Here is a 15,775-nt window from a genome sequence, read left to right as displayed (position 1 = left end):
CCCAAAGCTCACCTGTAATAGGGACATGACCAATTATTTATTGAGACGGGCTTCTGTCTCTTCCCCCACAGAGGGGTGGGGGGTGGAGGGGCTCCTTAGGTTCCCACAGTACCTCCCCCTACCATTAGGTTCACCGTTGGGGCCAGCAGGCCACTGGACTCAGGGGGCCTATAGCAAACATTGGGCACCAGGTCTCTGCTCACACCTCGGCTCCGCCCAGCCTCCATCAAAACACTCTCACACTCTGCGTCACCAGCGGGCAGGTTATACACAAGGGGCCTTCACAATCCTTCACTCAAACTCGAACCTGGGTGCATGCCTTCCCTGGGGAACCGCACCCTTGCAGCTGCCTAGCAGCCTCGTTCTTCCCAGACACGCTCCCACCCAGGTCTCAGCACCTCTTCTACCCTCCCCGAGGCCTTACCGAGGTCAGGCGAGGTGGGCCGGGCCCGGCGACCTCTGCCCTGGCTGCGGGCCCCTCGGCGGTCCCAGGCCCCCCAAGGGCCGTCCTCCTCCGGCCCTCTGCGCAGCCTCTTCTCGGCCTCAGGCCCCGCCCTGTTCTTCTCCAAGGTCTGGGGCACAGCAGCGCCCTCCTGGCCCGGCGTGGCCCAGGGCAGGAAGCGCACGGCCTGTGGCGGGGGCTCCCGCTTCCGACCCGGGGGCGCTTTCGTCCTGGTCTCTGGGAGATCGGCGGCCGGGGACGGCACGGGGCTCCGGCACTCCTGGATGGCTCTGCCCCGGGTCAGCGGGAACTGGTCCCGGCGCCTAACCTCCTGCTGCGGGCCTTCCCCCGGCTCCGTCCTGCCCGCTGGCCCGCGGCTCCGGGGCCTCCCTGGCTCATCCCCCGGCTTCCCCGCGACACTGGGAGGGGGCAGCTGGGCGGCGGCGGCGGGGCTCAAGGCCCGCGGGGTCTTGGGGGTGGAGGGCTGGGAGAAGAGCGGGGGCTCGCCGGGCTCTCGAGGGGACGGCGCGCGCTGCAACGTGGCCCGCAGGGACTTGTGCGAGCGCACCAGCTCCTCCCGCGACGCGGAGCGGCGGATGCGGCCCAGCTCCTGGGCGAAGCGCAGCTCGAGGTCAGAGGCCTGGCTGCGCTGCCGCGTGCGCTCGTCCAGGGAGGCCGCTTTCTGCCGGAACAGGCGTCGCTGCTCGGCCACGCTGCCCGCCGGCCCTCGCAGCTCCTCCTGCGAAGCCCCGGGCGTGCCCCACGGCCCGGCGCCCTCGGACTTGGGCTGCTCTAGCGAGCGGGCCTTGCGCAGGGGCACCCAGGGCCGCAGGGGCGCCGGCGGTGAGTCGCTGCGCTCCAGGCTGCGCCGGCGCTCCTCGAAGAACTGCAGCTTGTCCAGGATGCGGGAGCCGGCGCGCACCAGCCTCGGAGAGCGGCCCAGCGCCGACTGGCGGCCCGAGGCCTCGCTCAGGGGCGTCTGGGGCCGGGACTCCGCCGTGCCCGCTAGCGAGGGCCCCGAAGACTTGGACTTTTTCCCTCGCTTCTCTTCGGCGGTGGCGTCCTCGGGCGGCACCGGCTCCCGGGTGCGCCGGTGGGGCGGTGTGGGGGGGGCTGGGGGCTGGGCGCCGGGTCCCGGTGGGGGCCGCTTACCCACCCGAGGGGACGGTGGGCGCAGCAGGGCGGATTTGGAGGGAGGCGGGAGGGCCGGGCGACGTGGGGCTTCACTGGCCGGCTGAGGCTGAAGGTCAGGCTCCTCCCTGTGCAATCCGCTCTGAGGGAGACTGCTGCAGGACCAAGACGAAGAGGGGCAGAAGATTCAGGGGGCCTCCCCTCCTAGACCTTCAGGTCGTGACAGGAATCGGGCGGTGGGCATGCTGGGAAGGCTTGGGGGTGACATGGGCCAGCCCCTCCTCCTCCCGCCGCCCCCAAGAGGAAGGCACAGCCAGAGCAGGTGCTGGGGAGAGGCTGGCAGCTCTGGCACCGGAAGATTGGGCTGGTGGCTGGGTCCAGGTACAGACTCAGTCCCAGGGGCTCTGGCCAGCCCCCTCCCCCCAGCCCCAGAAGCTGGGAAACAGCAGAAACAGAACTGAGTGGTGGGAGAGAAAAGAATGAGGCTTAGCACCCGAAGGACGAAGTGGTGAGGGAAGGCAGGAGGGCTGGATGGGGAGGGGCCCTCTCAGGAATGCAGCCTCCCACTCATTCCTGCCCCCAGCTGGCCCCCACAGCCCTGCCCATCCTCAGCAGGACATACCCCCTTCACCGTGCCCCTGGAAGAACAGGCATAAGCTTTCCAGGAGCAATGCCCTTATCCCTGAGATTGCCTAGCACCTCCTCAGACCTGCGCCCCTCAGCAGTGCTAACAGCAGGTGGCAGGCAGTTGGGGTCCCTGGAGTGGGAAACCCAGGTTCCTGTTCCCTTTGAAAAATCTGCCCCCAGTACAGGGCTTTGACTTTGTCCTGTCCCTGGGAAAGTTACCTTGAGTCCTTGAAAACCCCCCTAAGAAACACAGAAACTCGCCAGAGGGGTATGCTCCGAAATAACTCAGCTCCTGAATAACTACTGCATGGCCCTGAACAGTGGGTGTGGGAGGAGAGGAGGAGGGAAGGAGCTGGTCAGCCCAGAGTGCCCCTCTCACCTTCAGAGCTTTGATGCCCAAGAGGTGGGCTTCAGTTTCCCCCATCTGGACTCAAGTATAGAAATTAGCAAGAAAAGGAATCTGAGATATTAGCGTCATACCTAACACATAAGAGACAGCTTAATAAAAACTTATGGGGACTTCCCTGGTGGCGCAGTGGTTAAGAATCCACCTGCCAATGCAGGGGTCACGGGTTCGAGCCCTGGTCCGGGAAGATCTCACATGCCGTGGAGCAACTAAGCCTGTGCGCCACAACTCCTGAGCCTGTGCTCTAAAGCCTGCGAGTCACAACTACTGAAGCCTGCGCACCTAGAGCCCGTGCTCCACAACCAGAGAAGTCACCACAATGAGAAGCCTGCGCACCGCAACGAAGACTAGCCCCCACTCACCGCCAACTAGAGAAAGCCCGCGCGCAGCAACGAAGACCCAACGCAGCCAAAAATAAATAAATAAATTTATAAAAAAAAAAAAAAAAACTTATCAAGTGGCTCACTGAGTACTTATCATGTGTCAGGCATGTACTGAATGCTTAAAATGCATTGAGTCATTTAATCCTCACAACAGTCCTTTTCGATAGGGCTGTTATTATCTCCATTTACAGATGAAGAAACTGAGGCTTAAAGAGGTGAAGTGCCTTACTAAGGTGACACAGCTAGTAAATGGTTGGTGCTAGGTTGAAACCCACGTAGTCTGGCTTCTGAGCCCTTGTTCCCTGCAAAATGGGATTTTGGGGGCACAGAAGGGAGGAGAAATAGTACGGTACTGGCCAAGAGCAGAAGTTCTAGGGATGCCCGAGTGTCAGGATGTTTTAAACTACCTGGGTCAGCCACCTACACTGCAGACCTCACCTCTGGTGGGGGGCGGGGATGCAATCCAGAGTGCCCTAGGGAGCAGAACCTCAGCCAGCCATCTACAGGGAGGCAGAGTCTACTCTGGGTGAGGGACAACAAAGTCCCTGAGGAATGGCCTCTGGGAACTGGGTGAGGCATGGAGAGAAACTGGGGACAGCAGAGGAGGCCTCTTGCCGGCAGTGTCGAGCTCTAGGCCAGCCTCTGTACCACAGATATCACTAAGGAAATGGGTTCCTCCGAAGTTGCCATAGCAACTCCAGGCTCAGGCTGGGGCCTGGCAAAGAAAGGCAGGGAAGGAAAAGGCAAGTCCAGGGCACGGGAGTGCCTGGCTAGCGCCAACCAGATAAAGCAAGGGCGCCTCCCCTGCGCCTGCCCGGGACCTCTCCCCTGCCTACCGCTAGCAACCTCAGCCACTCTCACAAAGGCCTCCCCCCACCAGGCCCTTTCTTTCTCCTCCATGATGGTACCTCCCCCACACACCCATACCCAGCACGAATCAGGCCCCCCGTCAGCTCCCCAAATGCCCCCTAATACCTCTCTCATCAGCCACTCCCCTCTTCTACCATAGCACTCCCTCCTGTATCTGCCAGCCTCCAATCTCCAAAAATGGCTCCAATGCCTCCCTCCAACACCTCTGCTCCTCACCACCGCCTACCAGGACAACCTTCAACCCCACCCTTGGGCGTCTCCCGCAAGATCCTCACATGCCTCCACCTCCATCACTCCAGTCCTCTGCCTCCACCCTAGGCCCCCCCATCACCATTCCTCCCTGCCCCAGCCCCCTGCCTTCCACCCACCTCACATCCCCCTGCTTTCCCAGGCCCCTGGCCCCAACTACCCCCTGACCACCTCGCTCGCTTCTGTCTCCTGGCTGTGCTCTTGCTCCCTCCTGCTCTCCCGGGAGCTGCCGTGCGGAAAGGTTCAGTTCCTCCCAGAAAAAGGCCCACATGGGAACAGGAATGTGCAGAGAGATGAAAAGGCAGCAGCTGCTGAGACAGCAGGCACGGAGGGGGCCCCTGGTGGGGGGTGGGATCCTGGGGACAACTGGAGCCTGAATGGGTGAGGCTGGAGAGGGCCCCCGGGAGAGTGGAGATTTTGGAGGAGACGAGGAAGGGAGAGAGGGGTCCACGAGACCATGGAGATGGCACAGGGGGCCAGGACAGGTGGCAGCAGGAGGATGTGGGTGGTGACGGCACAGGAGGAGGATGGAGCCGTGTGGGAAGACAGAGTGGGTAGCGGGGGCCAGGAGTGGAAGCAGTGGGGGGGCGGGGGGTGGAGAAGTGCACAGAGGGATGGATGGTGCAGGGGATGGGGGGGTGGAGGCTGATGAGCAGTGAGGGGCAGTGCAGGACGGCATGGTAAGGTGGGACAGTGCGGGCCCAGGTGAGGCCATTACTTACACGTGGATCGAGAGCGCCCGTCCTCTGTACAGGCTGAATGCGCTGCCGTACAGGTCACTGGCCACCGAAAGGCTATCCTCTGACCCCCAGCTTGCGCCCACCAGATTAGCTCGAGACGCCCGTACCAGCGGCTCCACCCCCAGGTGCCGTGGCCCGGCCCCGGTTGCCTGTGCTTGCCTTGGGCTGCCCAGGTGGCGGCGGGTGCCACCCCTGCTGCCCGCTTCCTGTTCCAGGACCGTCTGCCCGCTGCCCCACCAGCTCACTTGCTCCTCTGAGGTGCCTGTCACGGAGGTCGGGGGTGTGTCCAGGGAGGTGCCCACCAGGGTGTCAGAGCCCCCTAGAGAAAGGAGCACAGTGAAGCGAGGCACCTCTTGTGGGAAGGCCGCCTGCCGGCTCTGTGAGCGCCCCAGAGAGCTCACCCGTTGGGGTGCTGAAGGCCCCGTCATCCCGAAGCTCCAGGCGCTGGGTGCCCTGCACGTCGCTGATGTCATCCTCGCCCGTCTCCGAGTCTGGAGCAGAAGGGGTCTGTGTGGGCAGGGCTCCCCTCCCTCCGACTCCAACTCTTCCCTCTGTCACCTCCTGCCTCCTCCACAGGAGGCTCCGTATCGCCACCGGCAGGGCTTCCAGCATCTATCTCCTCCCCCCCTTTTCTCCCCACATCCTGCTGCCCATCCTGAGAGGCGCAGGGTAACCCCTCCCATGCCAGTCCCCTGGCTCCATCTCTGGGCCCCTGGCTCCTCACCCTTGCCTCCTTGGTGGTGCCCTCAAAGCTACCTACAGTCCCCCCTCCCGGCCACTTAATGGACTGCAGGGCTGCAGCCCCTCTCCCTCCTCCCCTGTCAGTGATAACTTAAGTTCCTGTGCAGCCCCCCAAATAATAAGGTCCTAGGTTCCAAGGCTCTAAGTTCTGGGTTCTGGCACCCCAGGAACAAAGGGGAGTCACCTCAGAGTCGTACTGTCAGGGCACTCGACCAACCGCAGGGCCAGCCTGTCCTCCACCCCAAACCAGCCGGAACACATCAGGGTGCAGCTGAGGCAGGGCGAGGAGAGGCCGGGGTCGGGCAGGGAAGTGGGGAAGTGGAGGGCTAGGGCAGGAGCCAGTTTCCTACCGTAACTTTGCTTTCTGCAGGAGCGGAAAACTTCGCTTCCATAGGAGCAGCAGGAGAGAGACATGGACAGACTGTTATCAGAGGGTTTGTGGGGTAGGGCACGGTGGGCAGGCAGGACAGAGGGGCCATGAGGCTACCCAGTGCCCAGAGATGCCCTGTTGGGATGGGAGTGGGGGGAGGGAGACACCTGGGATGGGCAAAGCATCTCTCATTCACTGACTGCCTGCAGGCTCCACGGGGCCCCGCACTGGGGAGCCCATGTGCTTTGGCAGATTCTTCAACTAACTACCCAAGCGATTTGGCATCCTTGGCACTTTCACTGGTGCTCCCACTGGCCACACACACACATGTACACACATACACACACCTACTTGTGCTCGGCCCAGCCACAGACCCAGGCCCCCCATTAGGGGTCAGGCCCACCCTCTATTACAATATCTGCATTGTGCATCTGCCTTGTGACCTCTCCTTTAAAACGAACCTCCCCATCTGTTCTGCATCATGATGTGACAGGCACCCTCTTCCCGATCCCTCTCTTCTACTGCTGAATGGTCCTCAGAAATGTGGTCAGGCTAGGAGCAAAGTTTCCTGGGCACATTTTTTAACTTCCCCAAATTCTATCAGGTTCTGTGCCTCAGTTTCTCCCCGGGTGCCATGACAAGCAGGAGCCGTGTACTGGTTATAGAAGCATGGCACTGAACTCATCCCTACAGGGCCCACATTTTGAGAACAGTAAGCCCAGGCCCATGATGGGGTGTACCAGCTAACCCCTCACCCCCATTGCTAGGTCCTCTCTCAGCTGCAAGGGGCCTTCTTGGGTGGATTGGTGAGTGTGGGCATGTGGGGGGTCCCGCATCTCATGGGCCATCTTCAAGGTCTGGGTGCCTCATGAAGGGACATGACCCAAGAGGAGGAGTGCTCATGGGTTACAGCAGGCAGCTCATGGTCCACGCACCATGGGTGAGTCGGCCAAAGGCCCGGCGGGAGTGGCCGGTTTTCTGAAAGAGAAAAGCCAGAATGAGTTGTTGAGGGGAAGGCTTGCTCCTGACCTCCCTATACCTCTCGTCCAAACCTCTATATCAAACAGAAAGTCATTCCAGGGGCCAATGTGGGTGGGGAAAGTGGAAGAGACCCCGGGCAGCTAGCTTCCCCTGTAGGGAATGTCTCCACTCTTCCTTGCCTGTCAGCCCTCCCAGCTGGAGCTCCAGCATGCCTCTGGGGAGAAGCGGGGAGGAAGGAGAGAGGACTAAGGGCCACAGGCTGGAAAGAGGACTGGGGACCTGAGCGACACCCCCCAGAGACAGAGGCTGACTGATGTGAAGGAAGAGACTGGGGGTGGGGGGGGCGGAGGACATGCTTGGATGATTGGGAGATGGAGGGACCAGGACACAGATTCCTGCTGGGGGAAGGACAGACACCTGGGATAGGTGTCAAGAGGGCAGGGAGGGTGATGAAAGGGCAGAGGGCAAGATCCCCCAAAGGGCCGGAGCCTCACGAAAGCAGGAAGGAGGCCCGGGTCCGCGGAGGACGGGGCAGGGCTTGGGGAATGCACTGATCTCAGCGCAGATCCCTGCGCGGTGCTTTCAGGAGCACCGGAAGATGGAAGGCTCCGGAGTGGGGGGCTGGGGAGAGCCAGGCGGGGGCCAGGGGTTGGACAGAGACGAGAGGTGGCACAGAAGCCCGTGGGCGCTCCACGCCGAGGGCTGCTGCGGGGGCCTCCCCGGTGGTCGCGGGGATCGCGGGCGCTGGAGGGGTCTGCGCTTGGGCGAGGGGAGGGGCCTGACGCAGGCTGGGGAGCCCCCCGGAGCGCGCCCGGCCCGCGGCCTCGGGGACCGGGGTTGGGCAGGCGCGGCTCCAGCGCCCCCTCCCCGGGCCCGGCCGCGGCGACCCGCCCTCCCTCCGGGGCGCCCAGCCCTTCCTGCCCCCTCCCTGCGCCGCCCGCCCCCAGAGCCCTCACCTGGAAACGCTTCTTCACCCACAGCTTCTTCATGGCGGGGGAGGGGGCCGGGCCGGCGGCCGGGCGAGGAGGGGACGGGCGGGGGCGGGGCGGAGTCGGAGGCGGGGCCGGGGGCGAGGCGGGGAGCGGGCGGGGGCCGGCGCCGGTGGCGGAAGGAGCCTCGGGGCCGCGGGAGCCCAGGCGGGGGGAAGGCGGCAGCGGCGGCGGCGGCGGCGGCGGCGGCCGGAGCCGGCCCTTCCCCCGCCAGCCCGCACCCCCCCCACCGGACGCCCCTTCCCTCGCCTGCTCCCCTGCGTCCCCTGGGGCGACGATCACCTTCCTCGCGGCCCCCTCGCCCCGCATCGGCACTTGGGGAAACTGAGGCACAGAAAGGGGTGCAGTGGCCCCTAGGAGAGTTCGGGCCACTCTCTCATTGGCCGCCCAACGCGGCGTCCACGCCACCCCCACCCGCCTCCAGCGGGGCTGCTCCGGAAGGTCAGCCGCATCCCCACTGGCTCACTCCACAAACATGCGCACGCGTCCGCCTTGCTAGGCAGTACCCAACACGCCGCAGGGCAGTGGCGCCGGGCGGGGGCGCTCAGATCATACACAGGGCAAGGATCCTCGTAGTGACATATACCCAGAATGCGAATCCCCCCAGGCTGCTTAGGAAAGCCAGAGAGAGCCCTCGAGTTCAGTGATGATAGGTACTTTGTGCATCTTGGCGCACGCGCGCGCGCACACACACACACACATACACACACACGAGCTAAGGTGCCCAGAGATGCTCCTGTTATTCACACATATAACCCACCTTCTCATTCACAGGTGAGCACACTCACCAAATTTTCTTTGTCCTCCTCTCATTTGGTACCATGCATATTTTGCCTACACAAAACTACCCGCCCCAATAATCATTATAACTAAGTTTCTTAAGCATTTATTGAATGCCAGGCACTTTATAAACGTTACCTTATTGACAACAACACGGTGAGCTTGCAACCCTTATGAACATGTAACTGACTCCATTTAATTGATAAGTGACTAAGGCTCAGAGAAGTCCTATCACTTAGCCAAAGCCACACAGGTTCTGTGCCTCCACGTGTCCCCAGATCCAAATTCCCACCCCAGCCTGCACAAGTAGTGCCAATCTGGTTTCTGAGATGTGACTACTAAGTCATTATCATTAATGCTGACAGCATGCTTAGTATGTACCGAGCAATGTCCTAGGCACTTGATATAAATAAACTCATTTAATCTGTGCACGGAGGCACAGAGAAGTTACTTGCCCAAGGTCACAGAGCTGGTAATTGGGAGACCAGGATTCTAACCCAGGCACTGTGACTGAGTTACTGACCACTGTACCATAAAGCCTCATGTGCTGATTGGTCAGTGGGACGCCTAACTTTTTTTCTTTAAAGCATGGGTCCAAAATAAATACAGAGCCAACTGATGAGTTTTGTTCAGCCTGCCCAATATTTTGCGTGGCAAACACGCTCAAATTCAGCTGCTGACAACAGCAGCTCGCTCCTTTTCAGTTTCTACTTGGCTCCTGAAGTTATTTGAGTTTGTGGCCCTTTAAAGTTTTAGGTCATGTCTTGTACAATCTCAGTGCCTACAGGTGGTCCTGTTTCCCAGACCCCCAGAAGCAGAGGTTGCGCCTACAGACACACGCACAGGACATGCAATGAGAGGGTACATGTGCATGTCCACATCAGTTCCAACCAGAGGACCCTGGACTCACACAGGCGCTTTCCCTGCCCACCCCCAAACATACCCACTCACAGATGGGAGAGCTGACTGAGGAGAGGGGGTAACTTGAGCCCCTGTTGCCCAGGAGAATCCGAGGGGCTGGCACATTCCGTAGCAAAAATAACCAATGGGCAGCAGGCCTGAGTGACGGGACAGCTGGGCCAAGGAGAGGCCCATGAGATTCTGGGTTCCTGCTCTGGGCCTGCACTGCTCACCCATATAGGCCAGCCTGGGGCATGCTCTCAGGGCCCCAGCTGGCCCCAGAATGTCCCATTTCCCTCCAAGGCTGGGCAGCTGGGCTCCCCCGCCATTTCCCCAAACCAGACTTCCAACTTCTGTCCCGCCAGCATTTCTCCTTAACCAGAGAAAACCCGTCATCATGCCGTGCCTCATCTCTCACACAGACCCTCCTCTGAGCCAGACCCCCACTCCCCTCTCTCTCCTGCCTTGCTTCAGTCTTCTCCCTTCCTTCCTCCTGCTTACCCTGCTCTGTATTTCTGACATACTATATCATTTTCACATATTTATTATGTTTATTGCATATAAGCTGTGTCCCCTCCCTAGAATGTCATCTCTAGGAGGACAAGAATTTTGGTCTTCCCCCTCCCCCACTTATAAATCTCAAGCACCTAGCACAGTGACTGGCACACGGTGGGCACTCAATACACATGGGAAGGAGCGACAGAGCTGCTGGTGGAGAGGATGGGGATGGGGGGATGGGGACTGTAAATCTTCCCGGAGCAGCTCATTCTCCAGCCTTCCTTCTCTGTTCTGACGCAGACCCTTTTCCAGAAACTGGAGAAGTGACAATCTTGCTTTCCACTCAGGATCTTCCTGGGAGGGCCTGCCTTAGCTTCAGGAAAGTTCTCCTGCACGGGCTTTGGCTGACTTCATGGGCTCTCTGTTCTTCCCTTTCTTCCCTCCCAGGGCTCCTCACTGCTCCCTCTCTGGCCCCTCCTCCTCTCCCTAATTAGGGCTTGGCATGAATGAAGGGGGCCACTCTAAATACCCATTCCCAACTCCATACTAGTTTCCTCCTGGCTTTTCATCCAGACATTCCACATTGTAGGTGAAAACGATGATACTGCACAATCTACCCGCATGCAGTTCCTGGTGTATTCCCCACCTTTCCCTTGCTAACTGGCCTTCTCTCCTTCTCTCTAATCTCTCCTCTCCATGCCTTCAAGTCCCCTGCATGGTTCACTACCATCTGTTGACCTTTGGTCCTTCTGATTGGCACCAGGGTCTCCCAGGCCCTGGCTATGAGACTTCCAGCTGCCAAACACGGTGAGCACTGTCAGCTTGCGCCTTCCCTTGGCTGTGCTCTCTCCTCCTTACCCCCCATCCTTCAGTGCAGGCCTCCCGCTCCGGTCACACATGCCCCAAGCTTTAATGGTGGCGCTTGCTCTGGTTACTTGATTGGCACATGGCTCCTCAGCCCATGCAAGTGGTAGCCTGATGTTTTGAGAGAGAAGCATGCCTGCCTATCTTGGAGACTGAGGCAGAAGACGGCTTTCGGGATATTGACAGAAGGATGGTCAGGATGACAGATCCCTGCCTCAGTCTTCCCACACTTCTCTTTCTGAGGACAGGCACTGTGGACCTAGACCCAGAGACCCAGCTTTCAGATCTGGTCCTGCCACCTCACTAGCCATGTGACCTGGGGTAAATTCCCTCTTTGAACCCCAGTTTTCTTATACATATAATGGTCATAACAGTAACCTGGGGCTTAGAAGTTTAAATACCAAAATGAGATAGGGTGCTTTACACATGTGACATATTCTGCAAGTATCCTGCATCTCTGCCATCTTCACTATTTCTGGTCTTTCCTCATTTCTGCACCCCAAATCCCACCCTCCTGTTTCCCATCCTCCAAACTCTCCTGCCTGCAGCCTTCTTGTCTCCTCAAGGCCCCAGCCTCCCCAAGCCATGCCAATATCCCTCTATCCCTGAGCTAACATCTCAGGCTTCAGGAGTGCCAGGAACCTTAGCATCACCCCGTCTTGCCGAGCCAGACAGCAATCCCAGCCAGGATACTGTCTTCTTCCCTCTGTAGCCAGGTCCTGGCTGGACTTCCTCGAGAACCCTGAAGTCCTCCTGCTGTTGATCCCAACCAAGAAATTTTCCATGAGTAAGTCTGAGCAATGCTGAGCTGCCTGCCCAACTGACCTTGACCAGGACCTGTCACTAGGCAGGGACTGGTGGAGGGCGGGCAATAGGAAGAAGAGGAAGACAGACTCACCCAGTCAGTCCCCCATCATCACCAAAGCAAAGCCCCTCCCTTGCCAATCATGTTGGAGGGACATAGTAGTTAAGCATGTGGTTCTTTGCAGTGGGACAGACCCAGGCTTCCATCCCTGCCTTGCCACCTCCTATCAGTACAACCAAGATGCTTCATTTAATCCCTCTGGGCCTCAGTTTCCCTAGGGTTGCTCTGGGACTTAAATGATATATCAAAGGATACAATAGCATATTGCCTACCACACAGCAGCATAGTAGCTATTCATATTATTACGAATTATCAATACTACTAAGAATTATTACCAATTAATCATAATTATAAACCTGCTCTTGGGGCAAAGATTTTACCAGCATGAAAAAGTTCTCAAATGTGACTTGCTGCAGCCCAACCCTCTTCTTGTTTTAACATGACTGGCAAAAGGCCCCCAATCCAGTCCCCCAGCACCCAGGGTCTTTTCCTCACCCCAGCCTTTCAAACATGCTGTTCTGCCAGAGCAGCCTGGAGACCGTCCTCCCAGCCTCTGGCTAGGTATGCCCAGCCACGGCTCAGTTCTACCGACCATGCCACCCGGATTACAGAGGGTCTGGGGAGCTCTAGCATGATGTCACTCTCCCCACTTTGGGGGACAAGGACAGGTTAGGAGCCTCTCATCTTCAGAAAGGCCAGGGCTGGGCTACTACTATCCATACAATGGACAGCTCCCCCTCCCTTTTCTCTCTCCTCCCTCCAGAACTTAAGAGGTAAAATGCCCCCAGAGCCCAAGCCAAAAGGACTGGGTTCTGAGTTCTGGGATGGCCATAACTAGCTGTTTGTCTTTCAGCTAGTTAGCTAGTGATGGCCTCTCCCTCTGCTCTGGACCACAGTGTCCTCACCTGTAAAAGGCAGCCTTTGCACCTGCGGTTCTCTGTGGTCCTTTCTGACTCTAAACAAACGTTATGACACCAAGCTCCTTCTCAGCGCTTCCTCTCTCTGCCCAATATCTCTCTCCTCCAAGTTGTATTCTCATCAATCTATCTATTGTGCCTTTATTTATGTTCTATTTTCAGTCCCCTTTGCCCCTGAGGGCATCAGAGCAAAGACCCCCAAGGAGTCCAATCCTTCCCCAGCTCAGAGCTCTGCCAGGATGGGCCCCAGCCTCTGACCCCAGAAGGGTGCAAGGAAAGCCTTTACCTGGCCAAGTGCGAAGGCAGCCAAGAGAAGCCAGCCTTGGCCCTCTCTGTCATTGAAGAGGAAGGTGGGCAGGGCAGGGCTAGGGAGACAGTGGAGATGCTGACAGAGGGAGGCTGAGCCCCTGCTCCAGCTCCTGACACAGCTGCACCCTGCGGCCTTCTTTTCCCTCCAGCTGCTGAGTTCCTTCAGGATGCTAGAGCCCCCAAGTCCCACTGTAACCCGGGTGGCATGGTATGCCTCCCCCTCAGCCCCCAAGGATGTACCCTATATGACACTACCCAGCTGGAGTGAGAATTCCCTCTTGAAAATATCCAGGGCAGACTCAGTGACCCCAAGCTCTTTGCCATCTCCTCCAGCTGCAGCCTACTTCCTCAGAATTCTATTTCTTAAGACTCAGTCTGCTGAGGCTATGTTTTCAGCCTAGAGAAGAACTGGCTTGGGGCTGAGGAAGTCAAAAAGGAAGCCCAAACACTGACCCAAGGAGATTCCGCCCTGGCCTGCACCCACATCAGCCCCAGTAGGACCCTGAGCACGAGGCCCAGTCTCATACCCTTCCCCTTCTGCCTCGGAATGTGGGGATCATCCACCCCTTCACCCACACAGGCAGGGGCCCCCAACAGCGGCCTAAGCATCCCCCTTCCATGCCCTCTGAACTTCAGACAGACATGGCCCATGCACTTTCTATACCAACTCCACAAAGCCCTCAACTGCTGGTACCACCAGACCCCCGCACAGCCTGTACGTGCACATGCACATGTACACGAGCGTGCTTGCATGTGGATTTTCAAGCACTCACCTCCATACATGCCTAGGAGCCCCCAGCCCTAGCTCTACTCCCTGATGCTCTGCACCCTTTTTGTACGTGTCCACCCACTGGCCTCCTCCAACCGGCCTGGTGCTGACCACACCAACCTGCCCTAGCAATGGCCTGTGAGGAGTTCTGACCCATCCCCTCAACATCGCAGCAGACCAGGGGAGCTGGCCTCGTCCTTCAGACATGCACGCACCTGTAAGAGGCTGATTAGGAGTCTCCAGTCTAAATTATCAGAGCCGATGAAAACAATTTCCCCAGGAAGCCTTCCTCTACAGGGAAACTAGGAGGGTTCCCACTATGGAATTCCCAGAAACGCCTGGGTGGGGCTCAGGCTTTGCTTACCAAATGCTGACCCTTAACCTCTGACCTTCTGTGGGGAGCCTCTCTACCTTGACACCCCTTTCCCTGCACGTTCCTCTTGATGGGCACTCCTGGGTCAGCACAGCTGAGAAGCCAGAAATGCGGGAAGAAGGCTGGATGAACAGGTACCTCCCCGGTGTGGCCCAGGTAACCCTTCTCTACCTGTGGGCACCCCTCCCTGCCAGGCTTGGCCCCCACCTCCCCATTACCTCCGACCGGCAGCACTGTGAGAACAGCCTCGCAGGAGGCCTGGCCCCGCTGGTTCTGCGCCCTGCAGCTGTACACGCCGGCATCCCGCGCCCCGCAGCTCTGCAGCCACAGGCAGCTGGGCTCAGGGGCCGGCGCGGGCAGGAGCTGCCCATCCCGGAACCAGCTGAGGCTGGGCTGGGGCGTCCCGCTCACCACCACCCGGAGCTGCACGTCGCTGCCCGCAGACACCGCCGCGTCCTTCAGGGGCCGCAGGAAGACGGGCGCCCCGGCCCCCGCCCCTCCGCCGGCCCCCACTTTGGCCCTCTTCGGGGGCACCCCGGGGCTGGGGGGTGCCCTCGTGCCCGCGTCCTCGCCTCGCGTGCCCCGGGCTTTCTGCATGGTCTCTGCGAGTTGGGCTGGGGGGACGCTGGAACCGGACGGCCACGGGGGCACCCGGGGGATTGTTGCCCTGGGAGATGAGTCCTGGGGGACCGGCGCCCTGCCTTCCTGCTGCCCGCCCGCCTTCGGCCTGTGCTACCCAGAAGGTCACCAGGGCGGCCGCGGTTGCGCCTCGGGGGCTATTTTTAGGCCCCCCGTCTCGGGTTGCCGAGGGAGCTGTGGAGGGAGGGGGCAGCAGAGGAGGGGACTTGGACTCCACTCTGCTCCTTCTCCCCCTCTAGGAGCCCCCATCGCCCGCCTTGGCTTAAGGGGGTCCCCGAGGACGTGTTCCAAGCCCCCTTCCCCGTGGTGTGCCCCACCCCCCAGCCACCCACTCATGGAGTCGGGTTACCCTTGGGCTCAATCCCATTTCCCTTCCTCCCTCCTCTCAGGCCCCTGATTCCCAGCCCCACGCGGCTGCGGGAGAGGGAGAGGAGGTCCTGGGTGAGACCTCTGAGAGGCAGATGGGCAGGCAGGCCCAAGTGGAGGTGAGCAGACCCTGGGGAAGAGGGACCAGTGGCCTCCCGCAGCCTCCAGGACAGCCGCGGTGAACAGTAAGACCTGGAGCAGGGAGTCAGGTGGACTGGCTCCCAGCTAGTCCTGCCCTTACTGGGTGACATCAAACCTCTCTCAACCTCCAAGTCCTCATTCGTAAAAAATGAGTAGTTGTATAGAGTTGCAACAGGCAGAGAAGAGTGGGAAGGATGTTCCAGGCAGAGGGAAGAGCGTGACCAAAATCAGAGCATGATGAAAGTAGATGACGTGTGCTAAGGATCAGAGGAGTTTGGGGACTTCCCTGGCGGTCCAGTGGTTAGGACTCAGCGGTTTCATTTCCGAGGGCGCGGGGTTCGAACCCTAGTCGGGGGACTAAGATCCCGCAAGCCCCACGGCGAAGCCAAAAAAAGAATCAGAGGAGTTTGGAGGGATTGAACCGC

At 59.6% G+C, this 15,775-nt stretch overlaps 1 protein-coding gene across 14 annotated transcripts in view; it reads right to left on the bottom strand.

Moving 5' to 3' along the window:
- The window catches only part of SPEG (striated muscle enriched protein kinase), a 56,024-nt gene extending 41,048 nt beyond the window's left edge, over window positions 1–14,976 (bottom strand). For 3 of the 14 annotated variants that reach the window (XM_057550840.1, XM_057550847.1, XM_057550848.1), the window contains exons 1-6: window positions 7,897–8,005; window positions 6,895–6,937; window positions 5,940–5,969; window positions 5,250–5,339; window positions 4,831–5,167; window positions 425–1,728 (exon numbers count right to left, since the gene is read on the bottom strand). In XM_057550840.1, the coding sequence (XP_057406823.1) occupies window positions 425–1,728; window positions 4,831–5,167; window positions 5,250–5,339; window positions 5,940–5,969; window positions 6,895–6,937; window positions 7,897–7,929 (1,837 nt within the window). In that variant the 5' untranslated portion in view covers window positions 7,930–8,005. Of the gene's footprint in view, window positions 1–424; window positions 1,756–4,830; window positions 5,168–5,249; window positions 5,340–5,939; window positions 5,975–6,894; window positions 6,938–7,896; window positions 8,373–14,422 lie in introns of those variants that run through there. The other 11 variants (XM_057550844.1, XM_057550845.1, XR_009008972.1 and 8 more) reach the window with 10 other exon arrangements.
- Between the last annotated feature and the right edge of the window lie 799 nt (window positions 14,977–15,775).

Source organism: Balaenoptera acutorostrata, chromosome 8 (genome assembly GCF_949987535.1).
Source record: "Balaenoptera acutorostrata chromosome 8, mBalAcu1.1, whole genome shotgun sequence".
Lineage (NCBI taxonomy): Eukaryota > Metazoa > Chordata > Mammalia > Artiodactyla > Balaenopteridae > Balaenoptera > Balaenoptera acutorostrata.
This window is presented reverse-complemented; position numbering and strand designations above follow the sequence as displayed.